Source organism: Azolla caroliniana, unplaced genomic scaffold (assembly GCF_043228905.1).
Source record: "Azolla caroliniana isolate FFs.n. ecotype wild unplaced genomic scaffold, voAzoCaro1.0.p SCAF_18, whole genome shotgun sequence".
In the NCBI taxonomy this organism is placed as follows: domain Eukaryota; kingdom Viridiplantae; phylum Streptophyta; class Polypodiopsida; order Salviniales; family Salviniaceae; genus Azolla; species Azolla caroliniana.
In genome coordinates, this window is record NW_028230453.1 from 5,252,234 (window position 1) to 5,276,757 (window position 24,524).

Below are 24,524 nucleotides of genomic sequence, written 5' to 3' on the forward strand. Positions count from 1 at the left end.
TCAATAACAGGCAATATTTTGTCACCTTTTAACTGGGTTTTTATTGATGACGATAAAGGCATGCCTACACCATCATATAAGGTCATGTTTGACTACCTTAGGTATTGGGGGATGTGGTTTAATTGGACCATGAGAAATGGGTTCTTGTTTGATGGACTTCATGGGGTAACACAACAACTTCATAGGATGAAAGGGAAATTGATTTGGCAATTTTCGCAACTATGTTGTTTGGGGACATTGTCCCGAGAGGAGATAGAGGTATGCCATCTAGTTTTGCAACACTTGAGAGGGTTTCTCATGCATTATCACTACTCATGATGTAGTGAAGATAGCAAGGGTTGTATTAAATCATCTTGTTTTAATAACAAAACATTGATTTATGAAAAAAAAAGAAAAGAGAGAGAGAGAGAGAGAGAGAGAGAGAGAGAGCAGAAACACAAAACTATATTCCAAATAATTCTCTATGTTCTTTGTATTACATATTTTGTGCTCAGTAAGCACCTTATATACAAGCCCTGACTATCAGGCTGACACAAGTACTGCCAGTAATTGACCGCTCATAAATGAGCCTTCTACACTAACACCCAAAACTATTCCTTACGAGGAATAACGTTCTAACGGCCTCTTGGTTTAAACACCGCCACGACCATATTTTGCGTACGGTTTTACGTACCCAGTCTACGTACTGGGTTACGTACCCGTTTACACACGCAATGTTGAGCTTGTCTCTCAACAGTCCTTGACCCACTTGCGTGGTTTTATTCGATCATCAACATAGATTGCAGGTCGAAGAAGGACGATGGTTTCTCCCGGGTGCAAATCGATGTTTGGATTTGTTGGGAATCAACGCTTCGATTCACCTTCTTCCTTTCGGCCACAACCGAGTAATCGCGGATCAATGCAGCAGAAAATAGAAACCAAAAAGAGAGAAACACACGAGTACACAGGGATTAACGTGGAAAACCCTAGATGGGAAAAACCACGGGAGTACAAGACTCCAAACAACACTATACAAGAGAAGTATACAATGACGAGCTCCAAGGCGACGACCTTGAGCTTGCTGTCCTCGCCACAGGCGGCGGAAATACACAGAGGCGTCGTCCTCTTCCTCTCTCGCGCTCTATCTCTCACTCTGTCTCACGGCTGCTCCCTCTTCACTCCTCTTGAGTGGAAAAACAGAAAAATGATAAGCAACAACAACACTGTTTGCCCTAAGTCATATTTATACTTATATGACTTTGGGCTATTTACAACTGTAGCCTCAGGGGCCCATAGCGAACATATTCACGGATATGTCCCTGCATCCGGATCGCTCTCCGGGTACATTCGTCATCCGGTACCGAAACCGGGGTCTTCGTCATCCGGATCCGAAACCGAAACCGGGCTTGTCGGCATTCATCTCCGATATCCGACCATCCCATGAAGAAGGGACCGTAATCCCAACAAACTCCCCCTTCACTTCGGCATGGGATGTCTCTCCAATCCGATCCTCTTCCGGCATGCTTCCAGCTTGTCGGGTGTGAGGACCTTGGTCAGCATATCCGACCCGTTCTCGTCCGTGTGGATCTTTGTCAGCACGAACTCCTTGTCTTCTATCCTTTCCCGGATCCAGTGATATCTTCGCTGGATGTGCTTCGTCCGGGAGTGATAGGCCGCGTTCTTCGCAAGGTGGATTGCACTCTGACTGTCGCAGTAGAGTCGGTACTCCTCCTGTCGGATACCGAGCTCTCTAATGAAGTCCTTCATCCATATTATTTCCTTGCCGGCTTCAACAGCCGCCATGTACTCCGCCTCCGTGGTTGACAGCGCAACCGTCTTCTGCAGCCTCGACTGCCATGAAACAGCTCCCCCTGCATACGTCATCACATACCCTGATGTGGACCGGCTGGTATCTGCATCAGCCGACATATCCGAATTGGTAAAGCCGTCGAGTTCGGGCTTTCCGGAGCCGAATCGGAGGCACACGTTTGCCGTGCCCTTCAGGTATCGGAGTATCCACTTGGCCGCGTTCCAATGCTCTTTGCCGGGATTGCTCATGTACCGGCTCACCACTCCGACTGCATATCCGATGTCCGGTCTCGTACACCATGGCGTACATCAAGCTCCCGACGGCTGAGGCATACGGCACTTTCATCATATCCTCCTTTTCAGCCTTTGTCTTGGGACTTTGCTTGCTGGACAGCTTGCAGTTTGTCGGGAGGGTCGATCCGACCGGTCTTGCTTCCGACATGTTGAACCGGTGAAGCACCTTCGTCACGTACTTCTCCTGTGACAGCCACAACTGCTTCTTGCTCCGGTCCCGGATGATGTGCATCCCTAGTATTTGTCTCGCCGGACCCAGGTCCTTCATTGAGAAGGTTCGGTGAAGAGCCTTCTTCAGCATCCGGATCTTGACCTGGTCCGGTCCGACGATCAACATGTCGTCCACGTACAGGAGGAGTATTAGAAAGTCTCCTCCTTCGAACTTCTTCACAAACACGCAGTGGTCGGACTGCGTTTTGAGGTACCCTTCGTCGGTCATGAAGGAGTCGAACTTCCGGTACCATTGCCGGGGAGCCTGCTTCAGTCCGTAAAGGCTCTTCTTCAACCGGCATACCAGGTGCTCCTTCCCTTTCTTCTCGAATCCTTCCGGTTGCTGCATGTAGATCTCTTCATCGAGGTCACCGTGAAGGAATGCCGTCTTCACGTCCATCTGTTCTACCTCGAGGTCTATGCTTGCCGCTATGCTCAGCACCGTCCGGATGGAGGTCATCTTCACTACCGGGGCAAATATCTCGTCGAAGTCGACGCCCTTCTTCTGCTGAAACCCCTTCACCACGATCCTGGCTTTGTATCTCGGGGGGTTTCCGGCATCTCCCGGTTTCAGCTTGAACACCCACTTGTTTCGAAGTGCCCGCTTTCCTTTCGGCAACTCCACAAGTTCATATGTGTGGTTCTCGTGCAGGGAATCCATTTCGTCCTGCATGGCACTCAACCACCTGCGGCTCTGGGTGTCATGTTTTGCTTCTTCAAAGCTCTCCGGCTCCCCCTCGTCGGTTAGCAGCACGTGCTCTGGTTCCGGAAATCTCCGGGGGGCCCTTCTCTCTCTTAGAGGATATCTCCGTTCCGGAGCTTCGGTAACCGGTTCTTCCGATTCTTCTTCATCCGAATCCATTTCGGGATCGGGGCCGGTTCCGGTATCGTTTTCATCTTCTTCGGCCGGTTCTGTTTCTTCACCGTCTTCGGCCGGATCCTCGAGTGCTAACCGGTCCCTTGCCGGTCGGGACTGCTCCTTGTAGAGTTGATCCTCACCGGTCGACTTGGAGCTCTTCACCTTCTTCTCCGACTCCCAGTCGGCGAGTGTCTTGTCCTCCATGAAGATGATGTCTCAACTCCTGAATATCTTCTTGTCGACCGGGTCCCATACTCGGTAGCCGAACTCGTCATCGCCGTAACCGAGGAATATGCATGGCCGGGTCTTTGGATCTAGCTTTCCTCTCCGGTCCTTTGCCACATGCACGTATGCGAGACACCCGAACACCTTCAGATGCCGGTAGGACACTTCCTTACCGGTCCACACTTTCTGCGGCGTGTCTCCGTCCAAAGGTACTGAGGGTGATCTGTTTATCACGTATGTCGCCGTCGACATTGCCTCAGCCCAAAACCCCTTGGGTAATTTCGCATGCGCCAGCATACTCCGGACCCGCTCCATTATGGTCCGGTTCATCCTCTCAGCCAGCCCGTTCAGTTCCGGCGTCTTCGGCACAGTAAACTCGAGTCGGATTCCCTTCGAGCGACAGTACTCCTGGAACTGCCCCCGGTATTCCCCTCCGTTATCCGCTCGTATCGCTTTCAGCTTCTTGCCGGATTCCCTTTCCACTCTCGCGTGGAGTTCTTTGAAGACGCACAACGCTTGGTCCTTTGTCTTCAACGGTGCCGTCCACAGCTTCCGGCTGTGATCATCAATGAATGTTACGAAGTACTGGGCTCCGCCATGTGACTTCGTTTCTACCTGACACACATCAGTGTGCACCAACTCCAATGGTGCGCTCCGTCTCGTCGGTGGCCTTGAGTGGAAGGAGGTTCGGTTCTGCTTACCGGCCAGGCAATCGGTGCACTTCTCCAGGTGCACATGCTTCACTGGGATAAGGTTGTCTTCTGCAAGCCTCTTCATCCCCTTCTCACTCATGTGGCACAGTCTCTTGTGCCACAGCTCACCGGCAGTGTCGGCTGCCACATTCAGTTCTTCCGGACATAACCGGGCATTCATCAGGTACAGTGTGTTGACTTTCCGGGCCCGAGCCACTATCAGGCTCCCCTTGCTGAACTTCATTACGCCGTTCCGGATGCTACCTGTGTAGCCTTCATCGTCTAGCCTCCCGGCCGAAATCAGGTTCAATCGAACCTCCGGAACGTGTCGGACATCCTTCAGCAGCATTTTGCATCCGGTCGGGGTTGTCAACCACACGTCTCCTATGCCGGAAATCCGGCACGTACCTTCATTTCCCATCCGAACACAGCCATGCTCACCGGCTGTGTAGGATGAGAAGTATCTTCTCTCCGGGGTCAGGTGGAACGATGCTCCGGAATCGACCACCCAGGTCGTCTCATCGCCGGCAACGTTTAGCTCACCTTCTTCGGTGATGAGCATGATTTCTTCCTCACTTGCCGCGAGTGCCGTTGTTCCTTTCCGGTCCTGTCCTCGCCGATCCGAACCATTCCGGTCCGTGGCTCCCCGGTATGCACCGTTTCTCTCCGGTGACTTCTTCGAATCGGTGTTGTCGGTTCCATTGTCTTTTCGGTAATGCCGACAATTCTTTCGGAAGTGCCCCGGCTTCCCACAGTGGAAGCATGTGGGCCTTCCTCTTGACTGCGACCGGGTCCCCGACTTCTCCCGTCTTTGCGGACTCCGGTTCCATTGTCTTCCCCGATCCGATTCGGTAAACAACATCTTCGGGTCGGAGGCCGGTTCCTTATCTCTCCGACGCGCTTCTTCATTCAAAATACTTGTCTTTACCGTTTGTAAGGACAAGTTATCTTCGGTGCAGGAGGTGCTGAGAGTCACCACCAAGTTCTCCCAGCTTTCCGGCAATGTACACATCAGGATGATGGCTTGCATTGCATCCTCCAACGGGAACTTGATCGCCGCAAGCTGATTCACGAATCCCATGAACGTGCTTACGTGTTCCACCATACTCTCGCCGTCCCGGTACTTGAGGTTCACTATCTTCCTCATCAGGGAGGTCCGGTTCAACGCATTCTTCCTCTCGTAGAGGCCCGACAGCTTCTTCCACATCTCATATGCGTTGGTGTCGTTCGCCACATGTTGTAGGACGCTTACATCGACATATTGTCGGATCGTCGCTACGGCTTTCCGGTTCAGGAGCTTCCACTCCGACTCAAGTACCCCCTTCGGTATTTCCGACCTGTCAATCGGTTCGTACAGGTCCCGAACAATCAGAAGATCCTCCATCTTGATCTTCCAGTCGGCGTAATTCTGCGCATTCAGCACCATCATCCCCGGCTGCCCGTTGCCGCCGCCTTCCATTTTCTGCAGCAGTTCGCTCTGATACCAGTTTGTTGGGAATCAACGCTTCGATTCACCTTCTTCCTTTCGGCCACAACCGAGTAATCGCGGATCAATGCAGCAGAAAATAGAAACCAAAAAGAGAGAAACACACGAGTACACAGGGATTAACGTGGAAAACCCTAGATGGGAAAAACCACGGGAGTACAAGACTCCAAACAACACTATACAAGAGAAGTATACAATGACGAGCTCCAAGGCGACGACCTTGAGCTTGCTGTCCTCGCCACAGGCGGCGGAAATACACAGAGGCGTCGTCCTCTTCCTCTCTCGCGCTCTATCTCTCACTCTGTCTCACGGCTGCTCCCTCTTCACTCCTCTTGAGTGGAAAAACAGAAAAATGATAAGCAACAACAACACTGTTTGCCCTAAGTCATATTTATACTTATATGACTTTGGGCTATTTACAACTGTAGCCTCAGGGGCCCATAGCGAACATATTCACGGATATGTCCCTGCATCCGGATCGCTCTCCGGGTACATTCGTCATCCGGTACCGAAACCGGGGTCTTCGTCATCCGGATCCGAAACCGAAACCGGGCTTGTCGGCATTCATCTCCGATATCCGACCATCCCATGAAGAAGGGACCGTAATCCCAACAGGATTGGCCCGTACCGTTGTGCTAGACCACCGAGGCAGATCTGGACCATCTCATCCTCGTCCACCGTCACGTTGATGGAACCGAGCCTGTCCTAGATCTCCTTGATCTTGGTGGTGTAGTCGGTGACCGACATGTCCCGTTGCCGGATACTGTTGAGCTCTTGCCGGAGTTGCAACTTCCGAGCCGTGGTACTTGTGGTGAAAATCTTCCAGAGATTTTCCCAGGCCTCTTTCGGCGTTTTGTATCCTTGATGTAGCCGAGCATCTGGTCATGCACACAGGGGGTGAGACAGTACAATACTCTGCTCGCTCCTTGTTCCCATACCGGGAAGTCCTTGTGTGCCAAATCTGGCACAACTACATTTGCTCCTTCCACGTAGCTCCAATATCCGTGCCCCAACAGGTACTAGTCGAGCTTTTCTCTTGGAAGCGAGCTCGCCATACTTCTGTCCATATCTTCCTTCTTATCGGTATGTGCTTTTATCGGGTGTTAGGGTTTGTCTTCAGAAAAAAACGCTTGTGGGCTGCAGAGGTTCTCAACCCTCGCACTCTGATACCATGTCAAAGTTAATATGCGGAAGCTTTGACAAACCGGTTTATCTGGATAGCAACAGAAAACAGAGACAAGGTTTAATGGAAGCTTGAATCACAAAGATAGAGAGCGGGAGAGATAGAGAGAGCAGAACAATGAATACAATTCAAATAATAACACTCTGTACATTCAATGTGCTCTGTGAGCACTTTTTATACAAGTCCTTAGAAGGACTGACAGAAGTACTATCAAGTACTTCAATGCTCATACAAGCGACTGACATTGCCTCCCAAAAATATGCCTACGTACTAAGCTAGATTCGTAGGCCTCTAATGGCCTACCGGTTACAATCTGATTCGGCTCTTGGTTCCAGATACCATCTGGACACCATCCGGTTCTTCGTTCCAGACTCCAATCCGGCTTTGGCTTGTTCATCCAATCCAGATTTGGTTGAGCTTGTCCGCTCAACAGCCTTGTATATATATATATATATATATATATATATATATATATATATATATATATATATACACACACAAGGACCTAGGTTCGAGTTTGAGTTGGTATTCATGATAGGCGGGTGATGTCATGGCGTAAACGGGGCCATAAGAAGAAAAGCTTGACATTCTCGGGCATAGTAGGATCGGCGTGAAGAAGGAGTCGATTTAGGCAAACACCAAATTGGCCTATTAGTTCATGTGCTTGTTGTTGCAATGCCTTGAGCTGTTGCAACGCCGTCTGGGTGGAATTTTGATGGGCGATGTTTTGCACGAGGAGATCCCAGAGGATTACCCAGTTCTCGGTCACTTCGCTTGCTTGTTGTACGTACCAGGTAGCAACGACATTTTCGAGCAGGGTGTGAACTTCCAAAGCTTTGCATATTGGACCATTGGTGGTAATTGGAGATCATCTCAAAGTGGTCCAACCAACCTAATACATATTCAGAGGGCAACACGAAGGACTTTTGGCGAACCTTGGAATCTGGCCGATCTTGAGGTCGTTCGTTGTGAGCGGAGAGGAAGGAGAGCATAGCTTGATCCATGTGGCTAATTTGAAGAATGGCATTGGCGGACCTTGGAATTTGGCAGATCTTGAGGCCGTTCGTTGTTAGCGGAGAGGAAGGAGAGCATATCTTGATTTGTGTGGCTGATTTGAAGCATGGTGTTAGAGAGGACTTGCAAGAGTTGTTCCATTTGGAAGGGTGGTGGCTGCTCATGAGGATGCGAGAACTTAGGCGGCATAGGTGTTACGGGCATGACCATATAATATCCACGTGGCTAGAATACTACGACCACGTGGATATTATATGGTCATGCCCGTAACAATAGGGGTATCGCCTTCGGAGGCGATAGGAGGGAGTTGAGAATGAGGTATTAGCGACTAAAATTTTACCCTGTTCTCCACCAATATGTGAAATGCACATAAAGAGATCAAAACCAGCCTACTTAGCTCCTTACTTCTTGCCCAATTTATAGTCGATACAAAGGTACCCATTTAGGTTGGCTTAGCTACATGCGTGCTAAAAAGGGTATGCTAAAAGGGTGGCACACAGGATTACATGCACACCACAATACCAATGTTAAGAGCCTATAACTAAACAATAGACAAATTAAAGTAAAAGAAAGGTAAATAGATGTTAGGATCGTGACTGACCACAACCAGTTGCTTGTATGTATATTCGGGTGCAGAAATCGAGAAACGACAATGCACAAACAGAAAGACACAAGTACAGAGGCATAGAATATTTTAACGTGGAAAACCCGAAAGGGACAAACCACGGGGGTCCACAAACCCCAAGAAACGAATCACTATATGTAGAGGGAGGAATACAAGGAGACTCGGAGGCAAGAACCTCAAGCTCGTCTTCGTCTAACAGATGGTGCCTGAGTTACTCACACACTAACTCACACACACACACACTCTCTCTCTCTCTATATATATCACTCTTAGTTACTGAGGCAACTACCCACAGTGTAACTATACAACAATAATGATTCAACCACTCATAAAGTTCGCTCTAGTTGTATTTATTACTTATACAACTTTCTGGCTATTTACAAATATAGCCTCCCGAATCGGTTATATAATCAATTCTTGATTTCGATTTTGGTTTCGGCCTTGGCCAAATTACCCATTTACTTCATCCGATTTGGTTTGTTCAATTCTTCCCATCTGGAGGGACCTATTTTCCCAACAATAGATTGGATATGTTACGGGCATGACCATATAATATCCCGTGGTGAGAATTTACCGTAGTATTCTATACACGTGGATAAGTGTGAAGGTTAAACGAGAGTGTAAAGAAGGGGAGGATTGCTTTTAATCCTCGGGATTGAGACAACCCATTAGGCCAAGTGTGAACTTGCATGGGGGCCTTGGGTATCGCTATAAATAAGAGGCCTGGCTCCCCTCATTTCATCATCTTTTGACAACGTCGAGACTCTGTTATGTGTGGTTCAACTCTTCTAGCGAGCACACCAGCACTAGGTACGACCCGACGCCACGACGGTGGTATGGGACGCCGATCGAGGCTTGAGTCCGTCTCGATCCCTTCGCTCGGGGGTGGTCGGGTGGATCGGCACCCTTCTTTCTCTCTCTCCTTTCTATCTATTCGTCCATTGTCCATTGTCCACCCAACCACCCTTGAGCTATGACCAAGACATAGCCAACCTACCACCGACACCCATACCGATTACTTATACCTTGGAAGAGATAACATGATCGTGGTGACCAAAACCTAGCCCGCACCATTGATGTCTAAAGACTACAACCTTCTAACGTAATGTGTCTTATGAGGGTGGTTAGGCCTAATATTTATACCTCTGCCCACGCCCTTTGAATAGACGTGCCTTTCTAAAAGACTTTCCATTAATTGGTTGTCAAGAACATGATAGTGCATGCACCAATCATTCCTTCTATCCATTCACATTTATCCCTTTGTAACATTAGTGAACATACCCTTTACTTATGTAGATATTACTGACCTACCCTTACCTATGTTATGTGTGCATAACAGTTGCCTAACCCTTCTTGTGAAACCACTGACATGTAGCATTCTCCATTGCGGAGAACCCGCGGAGAAGAAGACCGAACCTCCGAATTAGACATAAGTAGGTAAATAGTTTGAAAGTTGAAGCTGCCGAACAAAAATATCAATAAGAAACCCTAAAAGGAGAAGAACTAAGAATATTACTCGCCAAAAATAATATTAAAACCTCAAGTAGGTTGAGGAGAAGAAGAAGAAGAAAGAAACCCTAATGATATGCTCCAAAACTCCAAGTGGGCGATCCCAAATGGTCTGCCCCAAACCAAGAATGGGCGATCCCAAATTGTTTGACCCAAATTAAGCCCTCTTCTCGTCCTTTTATAAAGAAAAAGAGGCGCCTAATATTGACATTAAATACATTTATTCCCTTTCTTTCTGTGGATTAATTAGTCGGACGATCGAACTATGTGCTCTTTTCAGCGTAGTGATAAGATCTAACTACGAGGCTATTCACATTGATTTATTATATTGATCTTTCTCATATTTACATATCTTTTTGTGACTATGTGTGGACCTCCTTCCTTCGCTTTTCTCCCCTTTTCTACCTTTGGCCACGTGGACGCGACATCGCGAGAATGCAGGATTCGGAAATGAGAAAGAGCGCGGGGAATCGGGAAGTCGGGAAGCTACGTAGGTCCGAGAAACCCAGAAGAATAAGAATGGAGCAAGCACACTGCATATAAAACCATAGACAGTGTAGTGTGAAACCAACCACACATGGTCTTGGAGAACAGGGGAAAAGGAAGGAAGATGCTGATGAACATGGATCACAGAGGTGTAGATGTCTGCAATGTTCATCATCTCCTTGCACAGGATCGCCCTGCCCTCCTCGACCTCATCAAATCATGTGGCGAACAGAAGGATCTATGCAAAGCAAGAAGCTTGCACTCTGAAATCCTCCTCAGAAAGCTGTTTCCTAAAGAAATCTCCATCAAGAATGCATTGCTTACTATGTATGTGAATTGCTCAGCTCTAAGAGAAGCACGGGAAGTGTTCGATGCGACTCATGTAAGAAATGTCGTAACTTGGAGTGCTCTCATCTCAGGATTAGCTCGCCATGGCCATGTCGAAGAAGCACTGAATAGCTTCAGAAAGATGCAAGAGGAAGGAATATCTCCTAATGAAGTAACCTTTGTTTCTGTTTTAAAATCTTGTAGTAGTATATCATGCCTCAAATTGGGAGAAGAGATCCATGTTCATATCATAAAACACGGATTGATACAAGAAAATGTTTTCCTTGGTAATGCTTTGATTGACATGTATGCAAAATGTGGTATGATAAGGAAAGCTCGAGAGGTATTTGAAGAGCTTCCAGTGAGAAATGTTGTGACTTGGAATGTTCTTATCACATATTACTCACATCAAGATCTTGCTAGTGAAGTCTTAATTTGCTTTGATCGAATGAGAGACGAGGGCATATTACCAGATGTCGTCACGTTTATATGCATATTAAAAGCATGTGGCACTTTAGGGTTTCTTGAGATTGGAGAAGAAATACATGCAAAAGTGGACATGTATGGGTTTCTAGAGAAGAATGTTGTGCTTGGTACAGCCATTGTTGATATGTATGCTAGGTGTGGGATGCTCGAAAAGGCAAGACAAGTGCTCTCTGAGATTCCAACACGCAATACAATAGCATGGAGTGCATTGATTTCTGGATATGCTCTTCATGGACTCGGTGAAGAAGCTCTGGCATGTTTTGAACAAATGCAAAATGAGTGCTTTGTCCCTGATTCAATAACCTTTATTTCTATTTTGAAAGCTTGTGGCATCACAGGGTATCTTCACATGGGAGAGGAGGCCCATGCCCAGGCTGAGACTCTAGGGTTGTTAGTGGAAAAGGATATCGTCCTCGGTACTGCATTGGTTGATATGTATGCAAAGTGCGGGGCACTAGGAAAAGCACAAGAAGTGTTCAACAAACTTTTGACTCGGAATGTTGTGTCATGGAATGCACTTATGGCTGGATATACACAAGTTGGCGGAGCTGAAGTGGTTGTGGGTTTATTCAACCAGATGATGGCCGAAGGTATCTATCCAAATGCAATTACATACCTTGCACTTCTGAACCTATGTAATCGTGCAGGTCTAGTGAAGGAGGGAAAGAAGCTATTTTCTAATATAGACAAGCCAACACTAGATCACTATACTTGCATGGTTGATTTATATTGCCATGCTGGGTGTTTTGACGAAGCCATATGTGTGATTGAAAAGGTGTCATCATTTTATCGTCTTCCATTATGGTTGGTGTTTTTAACAGCATGTCATAAATGCATGAACTTGGAGCTTGGGAGATTGGCCTTTGAGCAAACATTAGAGCTGGATGATAGATGTGCATCAGCATATGTGTGCATGGCAAATATATATGTCTCATGATATGTAAAGGGGAATATATGAGACGTGTGCACTGCTACAAGATCCACTGTTAGGGTACAAGTGGGTCGAGATTCCTAGATGTAACCAGTTTAACATAGAAGGGAGCTCATGTGAACAACCAAACCGCAGTGCAGTATAATTGTAAGCGATTGTTTACATAATCTACCAGAGGTGGGATCACAACAGAGTATACCAAAATCATACAACATGAATATGAGTATGGAAGCTCAATGGGAGACCAATTATGGCCAGAGGAACATGAAGCAAACTCTTCATCGGTGGTACAACAAGTTAGAGAACCATTTGAAAAAGAGATCATAAAATTGGAATACTTTAATGCCAATTACAATCCAATCAATCACGTGACACCAAAAAACAATCATGGAACACAAAGTGATTATGCATGTCAAGCCAAGGATTAACCTTTTTTTACACCCTTACAACTTGTGTATCTAAAGAATGGCTATCTTATCACCAAATAGTTTAAACCACGAACTAACAACATTGGTATCAAACCAATTTGCAACATATTTGGAGCATGTTTTGCAAAACCAGCTATGGCCGAGGATTCCTCACTTTGGCATCTTTTGATCTATTTCATCCTTAATCTTCCCTTAGAAATTGTTCTATCCATTATAATTGTCAAGCCAGTTTGTCAAAACGTAGAAATCAATCAAGTGTCGAGCAATGCCACAACTTATAGATTAGAATTCATCATACCAATAACATAAGGCATTTTGATTAAGTTGTTTGTATATATCCAACATGGAAAGATTAAGCTTCACCTGATAATTTTGTTTTTTCAATCAATTCTCTCCCTTCACTGATTTTTGCTTGATTACTTTCAAGTTGACATGTATAGGGTCTACAATAAAGAATCTCAATTTGTACATTCAAATCAATCCTTTAGGAATGATATTTTTCCTTCTTCCCTGAAATGCTCACCCTACAAGCTTCAATTTCATCTGCTTCCTTGTGCATTCCAGCAGCCGCATATATGTTTCCCATGTATACATATGCAGCATCACAATCCTCATCTAAGGATACTGATCGGATGAAGGCCCATCTCCCAAGCTCAACATTTACCCATTTGCAACAAGCACCCAAAAGAGATAACCACAGTCGAAGTTGATTTGAAGTTGGCACCTTCTCGATGAGATCTATAGCTTTATCAAAGTGTCCAGCACGGCTAAATAGATCGACCATGCAATTATAGTGCTCTATACTTGGATCCAGACAATACCATTGCTCAATTGCATCAAAGATAATTTGTCCCTCGTCCACCAAACCAGCATGATTGCATGCACTAAGTACTACAAGTATAGTAACCAAATCTGGCGTAATACCCCTTGAAATTAATTGAGTGAATAACTCTAAGACTTGTCCTGCCTTTCCTGACTGAGCATATGCAGTCATCAGTGCGGTCCAAGATGCAACGTTTTGCACTGGAAGCATATCAAAAGCTTTGTGTGCTTCTCCAAGCACACCACATTTGGCATACATGTCCACCAATGCAGTCCCAAGTGCAACTTCTTTTCCCAATAAACCTTGTTTCTTTATCTCCTCGTGTATCTCTTCTCCCATTTCAAGGCACCCTACGCTACCGCAGGCTTTCAGGATGCCAATATATGTAACTGCATCCGGAATAATGCCCTCTTCTCGCATCCTTATGAAGCAATTTAGAGCTTCATCAGCAAGCCCATGCTGCGAATAACCTGAAATAAGCACACTCCATGATGTAACATCATGACCTTGAATCAGATCGAATACTTCGCGCGCTTTTTCAAGTCTATTGCATTTGACATACATGTCTACTAATGCAGTGCAAAGAACAATGTTTTTTCTAAGAAATCCTCTCTTGCGGACCTCTGTGTGTATCTCCTCTCCTACATTGACCAATCCTATGCTACTACACGCTTTCAAAATGCAGACATAGGTGACTGCATCAGGCAATAGCCCATCACATTGCATCTTTTGGAAGCACTTTAGAGCTTCATTAGCAAAACCTTGTTGCGTATACCCAGCAATTAGTGCATTCCAAGCCACAACATCACGTAAAGAGAGCTCATCAAAAACTTCTTGTGCTTTATCTAGCATGTTACACTTAGCATACATGTCTACCAATGTAGTGCCAAGGATGATATTTTTCTTTAGTAATCCTTGCTTTGCCACCGAAGTGTGTATCTCTTTTCCTATTTCAATTGATCCAACATTTCCACAAGCCTTCAAAACACAAACAAAGGTAACTTCACTTGGCGATATGCCATCATCACACATCTGTTTGAAGCAATTCAAAGCTTCATAGCTATGTCCATTCTTAACATAACCAGTGATGAGCGCATTCCAAGATACAACATTTCGTATCAGAACCTGATCAAAAGCTTTTTTTGCTTCAATAAGATCACCACACTTAACATAGAGACTAACTAAAGCATTGTTGATGCAAGTATCCTTTGAAAATACATTTTCTCGGACAATTTCAGCATGCAATCTTCGAGCTTCATTGAGGTCTTTTCTTTTACCACATGCTTTTATAACATCCAACAAAGCATTTCGATTGTGAAGATCATTCCAAGGAAGATTTTTAGATAATATTTCCTCGATATTTTCTTTTGCACATGAAACAATGGATGCTTTATCTGATAACTTCAAATGAGCCCAACAGGAATTTATTACACTCCTCATTATAAAAGATGGTGTGATTCGCTTTTTGGAGTTGAAAACCCTTTTCTGTGGTTGAATCAGAGACGCATAGCTCGACTCCATGATGATGATGAGATGTTCCTATGATTAATTTTACCATACCTTTGTTCGCCCACTCTACAGTACTAGATGATGAATAAATCTATATACAGTTGACTCTAAAAACAGATGGGTATAAATCTGATTGGTTCTCACCATCGCCTGAGCAGAACCCAAAAATTTCTAAGTGTCTAGGAAGCCACAAATTATGTGGGTACTGTTTAGGAATCGGCAACGACTCGACTCAAGCCTGAACCGAATTATTAAACCGTTTTAAACGGTTTGATGGTTCGGTTTAGGCTTGAGCTTCCTTAACCAGTTTGAGCTCAGTTTGGAATGGCTCAAGCTGAACTGAACAAGTTTAGGACAAACCGGTTAAGGTATAATCAGCTTGACTAAACCGGTTTAGGAACTGGTTTGGTTCAAGTTTAGAAACCCCAAACTGTAAGGCTTAACCAATTTAGTTTGGACAAGGCCAAACTGGTTAAGCCGAAACCGAACCGATGCCAAATCCTAGTACTATTTGTACCTCGTTATGTGAAACAAAGATGTGGAAAACTCCCACAAATACCCCCTAAAAACAGTCATCCCCCTACAAGAAGATGCCAATCACACCCCTTCCAAAACAAAAAATTCCAACATGTGCTATTTCACCAATTGTGTAGTCAAATCATCCGCCCCCTTTTGCTACCTTTCGTGTGGGTTCACCGAGGCCATCTCAGATAATAGAGTGAAACCACCTAGAGTTTAAGGAAATAATGAGAAATTGTGGAGGTTATTTTAGAGTCTTTTGGGGCCAACTCATTGTTGGGTTTGCATAATTTTGGGTTTCGATTACCCAAGGTTTGTTGACAAAACAAAAGTTACTATAGGGTAGGGCGAATCATAAGAGTGCTTTTAGAAAAGCACACAAAACTTCAACCCTCTAGCATAATGTGTTTTATGTGCTTTTCTAAAAGACTCTCCATCCATTTGTTGTCAAGATGATGATAATGCATGCAGATACCTTTCATTTTATCCAATCGCATTAGTCCCTTTCTACATTAGTGAGCATGTTACATACCCTCCACTTATACTTTGTAAACATTAATGACCTATTCTCATTTACGTATGTGTACATAACACTAGGGCATTCACATTTTGACCTAGTTGGGGCTAAACATTAATGAACACTAGCTACGATCGAATTAGCATTGGGGGAGGGGAAGGGCATGGAAGGAAGAAGAATTTAGAGAAGTGCACTAGTTGCCCGTCAACAAACAACAAAGGAAGAAGAGGGAGAAAGAGCAACCAATGGGTTGTTCCACTAATGACATAGTTGTTATCATCGTAGTGGCAACATGACTAACAATCGGCAATAGTTCGGTTCGGATCGGTTTGAGAGGGTCCAAACCGAACCGGTTTGGAACCGAAACGTTTAAATTTTTTTAAACCTAAACCAAACCAAACCGTTAAACATTTTTCAAACCATTAAACCGTAAAAATAGTGGTTTCGTGGTTTGGTTTCGGTTTTCAACATAGGTCAATTTTTTTATTTTTAAAAATTTTTACAATTTTTAAGATGTTCCTAAAATGTGAGAATAAGTTGTAAAAATGAAAAGATTGTTTAAATTTTTTTTTAAAATTTAAAACCGTTAAACCGTTTAAACCGCGGTTTTGACTATTGAAACCAAACCAAAATCGAACCGAACCGTTGAAACCTTTAAGCCGTTAAACCGCGGTTTCACAGTTCGGTTCGGTTCAAACCGTTGCCGATTGTTAAACATGACATCAAAGGTGCAACTTCATGTTTTTGGCCCTAGGCTCAACTACCTTGAACCCCTTTTTTACACCTACTAGGCTACCACATCCCCTAAAGGAACAACACCCATAACAAAAGGGAGGGAGTACACTTTGTGTTCCAAAAATACCCCTCTCTTTTCAATAGAAAAGCATAATTACATACATGCATATATAAATATAAATATAAAAAATATATAAATATAAATATAAATATAAATATATATATATATATATATATATATATATATATATCCCTCCATAACACATATTTACACATATTTTAAGCACAAGTTTGCTCATAAAATACCTCTTTTTTCATTTGCAAATCATACGAGGGTTGATGTCTTGACGAATTTTGAATTCTAGTATACAAATTTAGGATTACAAAGAATAACAAACTAATTAGTTTATGGGAGGTTGTTGAAATAAAATAATTAACATAAAAGTAAATAATAAAAAGAGAAATTTTGTTAAGCTATCAAAAGGTGCACATAAGATAATAAAGGGCAATCTTAGGATACTTATAACCACCACAATGCTAAATGTAATGTGGTGGTTATAAGAGAATTAATCTTTGAAATGTTGTATCTCTCCTCTCTCCTTTTGATATTTCTACACATGGGAGTGGAGATGATGGTGAATTCCTCATGGAGTAATAATGGGCTTACCATTTCATTTATCAATGGAACAACAAGAAAATATGGAATTGAGCATTTCAAATGGATAAGAGGATGTTGTAATTATGTTACAATCACATAAGCTAAATGAGGATCGTAAGAAAGCTCGACTCTTGAATATCATGCTCCAATGCATGTACTCATATGCAACCATTGATGTTCTAGATTCTTCAACTCATGGAAGGCAATGGTGTCGACATCAAGATCCCTTCTAGAGTGGTATTAAAAGGTGATCAGGGCCATGGCACCTCTATGAATATAAATTCCTACATCTTTGCAAGGTCGACAACAATTCATGTCTAACATCCAACAATACTTTGATAAAGAGGGTTCATTGTATTTGTATATGCTATTGCATAGTACAAGAAACTATTTGGTCTATATATACATATGGTATATGTGTACATATTTGTTTTTCAACTCTCTTTAAGCTCAACACATCATCTTGGACCAAGAGCTCCCCATTGATGACATACCTTGATAACTAATAACCCCCTGCTATCTAGTTTCATTAGAACCGCACACATGGAGCTTTGGCACATTATTAGTCATCCAATTAAGTGCCTACATTCATATTGGAACCATTTCTATTGAATGTTCACTATGTTAAGCCTTTGTACATATGAAAAGCACAAGGAAATTTTGTTTGGTATGGTAGGAGGGACTCCACATAGAGAAGAATACACCCACAAAGTTGGAAGATTTTGTAACCTTTGTACTTTTGTGAGTTTCTCAAACTTCTTCTATAATTCCCTAACATCCCTTTTCCTCTCAAACTTCTATTAGGCTGATTCTAAGATGTCTCCTCGCCCTCAACTTTTTAAAAACATAATTATAGGTGACGACATCCTATATATACTTAAAAATTTTAACTTTGTTATAGATAACCACCCATATGAATTGAGTTCAAGAGGCCGAGTTGAATTGGAAGTGGATACAAGCACAAGGGCAAATGACTAGGAGGACATCAAATTTAGTCACAACAAGATATTAAGGAACTATCCGATTTTCGTCCTCCTTGTATAACCACAATGAATTGGATGACTAGTAACTAAAAAAGAAGAAGAGACCGTGAGGAAGAACTAAAGATTCAATACATTTATAGCATTTCATCCTTGGATTTTGCACAGGAAAATGAACTTGACAAGATGAAGTATTAGTAAACAATATTGTGGGAGGCAACCATGCTAATTCATAGCATGGGTGACCCATTGGTATTAGTTTGGTGTATATATAATTGCCATTGAACTCTTCAAGCACTAAATAAAATTGGGCAAGAGCTCCTCATTGAAGCCATCATAAATAAACTATAGGAACAGGGCAACTCTCCATGTAACTAGCAATGGGCGCAGTTCGGTTTCTTGGCCTTGAAACCAAACCAAACCAAACCATTTATTTATATTAAAAACGAAACCAAACTGTTTAAATTTTATGAAGCCATTTAAACCAAACCATTTATGAACAATTTAGAACCAAGCCAAATCAATTTATCATAAATCAAAACCAAACCAAACCAATAAACCTATAAACCTATAAACCTTTAAACCTTTAAAACTTTTAAACCTTAAAACCAAACTACATAAGCCGAAACTGCTAAACTGCTAAAACTTGAAATTCAAAACCAAACCAAACCGAAACCGATAAACCAATAAACCAATAAACCAATAAGCCGCTAAACCGTTAAACCATGAAATTCAAAACCGAACCGAACCGAAACCAAACTGGATCATAATATTTGAAACCAAACCAACGGTTTATTTATCTTTGAACCAATAAACCGTTAAGCAATGGCTTAACGGTTCAGTTCAGTTTGAGCCGAAACCGTGCCCATTGCTACATGTGACCAAGTAAAAAACAATGGCTCCATTACTCCAAGAAAAGTAGAGTTGGTACTCCTTACTTTGGATAATAATAATAAAAAGTTCAGTTTTTTTATTGTTGCTAGACATCAAAAAGAAGTTGCATGTCTAAACATGGACTCAAGGCATCTAGACTTTGCTCTCCCATCTTTTGAAACAGATATAAAACACCATCTCACTCATACCTTGAAAGACATACCATGCACTACAATAACTACTGCCAATGACATCACATCGTCGACCTTTAACCTGTTGAAAACTTGTTGAACATCTACAAGTGAATCTGCCAAAGTATTGCCTACAGTCCATTTTCATAGCCCTGTTTAGCAATTTCTGTGTACATATCCTTCAAGATGCAAATATAGGTAACACTATCTGCAGATATTCCCTTAGTTTGCATTGTTTCAAAAGCTTCCACTGTGCCATTGACTAGTTGGGCAGGATTGAAACAAAACAATTAACAAAGCATATGGTAATTGCATTGGTTTGTTTTCTCAGTCAGTTACTACTAACTGGTTTGATCTATCACTTCGAGGTTGCAGATGAGCATAGCATTGCCATGTAACCAAGGTCCTAACCTAATCATACTATTGTCGAGATACTTCTTTTCTATGGCTCTATTAACCAAACGTTAACACTTCTACACCATCATAATCATATCATTATCAAGATACTTCTTTATTAAGGCTGACTAATTACGTAAAAGGCGTCATGAACCCTATGTCAATCAAGAGTGTTCTGTTTATGAGAACATGCCAAAGTACTAAATGAAGGAGTGCATGATTAATTAGAATATCTATATTAACAATCTTCAATTTAAGAGCCATTACTAAGTGCCATTAGGAGCTAACTAAGGTGAATCCTCTAGAGCATTCATCAATGGCCAAACCTTGTTAGTTATGACTTTTATTCATGTCTTAGTGATCAATACTCAAGAACACATCACAAGCAGATAACCATGGCTTTCATCACCACATGCCTTCAAGCCACAAATATCCATCTCATCGAGGTTACAAAGTCCATTGATGATCAGTTCAACTTCAAGTATTATATCTCAATTCAATCCAAAGTCTAGAATCTCAACATATGATGTTAATATAAAGGAGCATAATCTAATGAAATCAAGCTCATTATTTTGTCCAAACTCAACATATCTGTTGTACCCCGGGAATCCAAGGTAATAAACACCGTGTTACAGCCAAACACAGGTTTGTAAATGGTGGTATCATTTGAGACTATAATTTCAACATTAGATGCGAATATTGAGGCAGATAATCTAGAGAAATCAAGCGGATCATTTTGTTCATAACCCAACATGACATCCTTTCTTTCTCAACAATCCAAGGAAACAAGCTTTATACATTATTTTTGGCCCGGATGTGGGTTTGTAAATTCTGGTATTGATGTGAGGCTAAAATCTCAGAATTCCAGTATATTCTTCTTTCATAATGCTATCAAATATATCTCAGTTGCCTTCCAGTTCCAATAACAATAGATCTGAGATGGATTTCCAATATGATTGATGGTGTTCTGAAGTTATCATTATCAATACCAAGTCCTCCACGTCAAGTTTTGACTTGCGGTATCGCATTTTCTTCATCGTCTTCTTCCACTTTAAAAAATGTGTATGACAATATCAAGTTATTTACATCATTCATTTTCGGATCTGTGGCAAACTCTGGATCAATGTAGAAAAAGACCTGTGTGTGCATGCATGTGATAATTCATTATAACCCTTCTTAATGAACAACATGAAAACCTTCTTAAATGAACCACCAACGATCATCAGGTTTACCACATACAGGCATATCAATTTTTTCCCCAGGGAGAAGTCGTTGTTCTTCGAAACAAAAGCATTGGACCTTGTTAAAATAAAGACCAGCCTGATCAAGAAAAGGAAAACAAGCTTAGACCAAAAACATGTACTTTCATTTTCTTTGACAATAGCCGTACCCTATACAGAGAAAGGAGACTTTTTGTTCAGGAAAATAAATTTTAATTTATTCACCCAATAATGTTTTATTTTTAAAGCACAGAACCAACACTAAAAATAGAATTATTAAACTTTCCAAAAGTTGAGAAATTTAACTTTATTATAATCATCTGTCTATCTAAAATGACATTCTCTTTGCCTAGGTATTTAGGTTTAATAGTAAAAACCTAGTTATTATTGATCATTCACAATAACGCAGTTGCGAAAGAAATTTGAGAGAAAAACAAGACACTATACGTGCAAGAGCACATTGTAATTGCATTGCCTTTACATGCTATCTTTAGTTGTCCCTGCACATTATTACTTATAGATATATTATGTTACCATATAAGAATTCTAAAGGTTCACGTATGTAAACATGATGATGTAGAGGTGTGCTTTGTAATCATAAGGTTGTGAAATCAAGACATGAGCAATGTGTTTGATGTTGTGTTTATTATAATGACAAGAAAAAAGAATTGTAGAACATAATTCAAATTTTAGACAAAATCGAGATGTAGTGACATAGAGTGGACACCGGAAACAAGTCACAAATTCTAGATCTGTATGGAAGGTAAAGGTAGCTACAAGGAACACACGTAAGAAAAGGATCTATGGACACACTGATAGAGCTATCTCAAATGCCCCCTCTTGATAGTTTAGCGTCCTATTGATGATACCATTGTCTTTGAGGAGAAGCCATGATGGATATCACTAGATTAAGAATACCCTGTTTAGACATTGGAAGGGATCTAGCTGTTTGTACACCATGATGTTTGTAGGGTGAATTGGTGGATCCAAAGCCTGTATCATACTTGAAATGGGAAATTCAGCTCCAGATCCCAGGTTGTTTTAGTGCTACCACTTACCATTGGTTGGATTAGATTTCTCGCCTATTTAAATAAATGGCGTCCCCACTCCCCGACATCGAAGCTCATTCGTGTGCACAGCTGATTGAAGCCATCTACTGTTTTTTGTATTTCTTGGCAAGATTGGCAACAAACTTTAAGTCCTTTTGGTCTGTTTCCCTGTGTCTCTGTTATCTCCCACTGTTTGTATTACTTCTACACCCCTACTAGGTTTGCTAATGAACCTAGCTTCAATACCAGGGAGAATATAATAACATTGTATAACATATGATTCTGGTTTGTTGAGGTAAAACAACACAGAAAAGTTACCAAGCGTCTATTACAGGGCATGTAAGTCAGTTCAAATCCACAATTCTACTTTTTTATATGGCAGAACTCATCACAAAACAGCAGCATCCTAACCAATTTACCTTCATTGGTGTAACATTGTATGTCGAAACACCTGTAATTGGCTTCGAGCTTAGATTCTCCGCAGTGAAAAATGCCAATGTGCTTTGCCCTGGCTTTACCTTAACCTGAAAATATATACCATAAAGAGAATAACACGTTGGTAAAAGAAAAAAGAGGATCTTCCCCATTAAGAGAAAAAATAGATGAAAATATTTTCTGAATTGAGAAAAGTTAAATATTACCGCCCGCTGAGTCGGTGTAAATTTCCATGGCAATCCATCTGCAATATCAGCATTGAATTGCACCACCAGCTGTCTAATTATGAAAAAAAACAAGACCTTCTGAGAAACAGGTATAAGTTAACAATAAAAAGTGTTCAGAAAAAAATCTTAGTTACTTTTAGTTTTCAATATATATGGTTATAGTTATGGTTAAATGCTTTTGATGTTGCCTTCTAGTTCTCCCATATGTTTTCAGATTTGAACCTTGTTGGCATGGCATTGATAGTTTCTGAGTGTCGAGCAATCTTCTCCTCTACAGTCTGTTAAGATAGAGAGTATTCAACATAGGCCTAATCAGAAGACTCACAACACACAGAATGGCATAAAAGAGGGCTAGTCAATAGTAACATAAATACAGTGTATATACACACATATCTCAATATCCATATACATGTCCACATCCACACCTCCATATCCATATACACATATACAGCGATATCCATATCTATACCCACACATATATCTCCATTTCCACATCCATATCCATATACACATACACAGACACATCCATATTCACATTCATATCTCGAATCCATATCCACATACATATCCATATTCACATCCATATATCGAATCCATATTCAGTTACATACGTGTATATCCACATACACATACATATGTCCATATCCACATATATATACATTGATCAAAAGATGCTTCACCTCACTTCTTTGGACAGTTCCTCCATAGCCAGTAGCCTGACAAAACTTCCTGTACAGAGGAACCGCTGCATACGTGCATCCAACCATGGCAATGACTAAGGCAAAAAGGTACATCATTGTTGCTTGAGCTCTCTTCTGCGGCGTTTTCTTCGCTGCAGCCGCGTTGGATTCTCGCATTCTAAGATACGTTCTGATAGAACAAGGAAACAAGGGGCGAACAAATATCGGCTCTTTTCTCATCCCTTCCAGGAAATGGCTATAGGGGTTCTGAGATAAGATTTCTTGTTGCTTCGACCAAGTTCTGGGATTAGGGTAATGACCGGATCGCTGAGTCCTGGATGCAAATTGAGCTCCGATTCTGCGGGAAACAGAGCGCCCAACGAGCTGGGACGCCATAGCCATGGCGATGGTGATGATGGTTTTAGTGTTTGGGGATGAGAGCAAATAATGGCAGAAGGCTCATGTTGATCGAGAGCAGAGAGACAGAGAGAGAGACAGAAACAGAAACAGGGGAGGGGGGTTTGACATATATATATATATGATATACATACATACATACATATATGTATACAGTATATGTATATGTATATCATACATACATACATACATACATACATACATACATACATACATACATACATATATGTATACAGTATATGTATATGTATATCATATATGATTAAAATTTAATAGTATATATTGATTGGTTGATTTATTTATTTATTTATATATGTTATATACATGTCTATTTTGAAGGTTGGGTTAACAAGAAGCATTGGGTGGTGTTGATTCACATGTCAACATCTCATTGGTCTCAAGAGAAGAACCGGTGATGTAGCTAGCTATGTACAGACATCTCGTTTAGACGGAGTTGGTTGGACACCCACGAAGCCGATGCACCCAACCACGAGTCTGATTGAACAACTTGAGAAATGAAAAGGGTGTAAGAGTGACTTATTGATCAATTATGGGAAATGCACAGGCCACAAGATTTTAACCTAGCTCGAATGTTCTTCGCTTTGTGTGTGTGTGTGTGTGTGTGTGTGTGTTTGGGGGGAGGGGGGGGAGTGTAACACATCCAATGTGTTGAGAGGTTCCGTTATTGGAACCACAACAAACCACCTAAGTGACGAATCGAGGTGAGGGCCTTTCTCAACGGGTCGAGAAGG

At 42.1% G+C, this 24,524-nt stretch overlaps 3 protein-coding genes across 3 annotated transcripts; 1 reads left to right on the top strand and 2 right to left on the bottom strand.

The window, feature by feature from the left end:
* Positions 1-10,492: 10,492 nt before the first annotated feature.
* Positions 10,493-12,944, top strand: LOC147852212 (pentatricopeptide repeat-containing protein At2g13600-like). The gene has a single exon (XM_087333826.1). The coding sequence runs from the start codon at positions 10,496-10,498 to the stop codon at positions 12,119-12,121; it is 1,626 nt and encodes a 541-aa protein (XP_087189952.1). The 5' UTR covers positions 10,493-10,495; the 3' UTR covers positions 12,122-12,944.
* Positions 12,516-14,996, bottom strand: LOC147852213 (pentatricopeptide repeat-containing protein At2g03380, mitochondrial-like). Its single transcript, XM_087333820.1, has one exon. It carries the CDS (start codon positions 14,885-14,887, stop codon positions 13,028-13,030), a length of 1,860 nt encoding a protein of 619 aa, XP_087189946.1. The 5' UTR covers positions 14,888-14,996; the 3' UTR covers positions 12,516-13,027.
* Positions 14,997-20,061: 5,065 nt separating this feature from the next.
* LOC147852214 (cytochrome c oxidase assembly protein CtaG / Cox11 family) lies at positions 20,062-23,844 on the bottom strand. The gene is made up of 6 exons (XM_087334384.1): positions 23,356-23,844; positions 22,898-22,953; positions 22,655-22,727; positions 22,433-22,537; positions 20,984-21,064; positions 20,062-20,881 (listed from the first exon to the last, which is right to left on the bottom strand). The coding sequence occupies exons 1-6, from the start codon at positions 23,755-23,757 to the stop codon at positions 20,747-20,749; spliced, it is 852 nt and encodes a 283-aa protein (XP_087190510.1). The 5' UTR covers positions 23,758-23,844; the 3' UTR covers positions 20,062-20,746.
* Between the last annotated feature and the right edge of the window lie 680 nt (positions 23,845-24,524).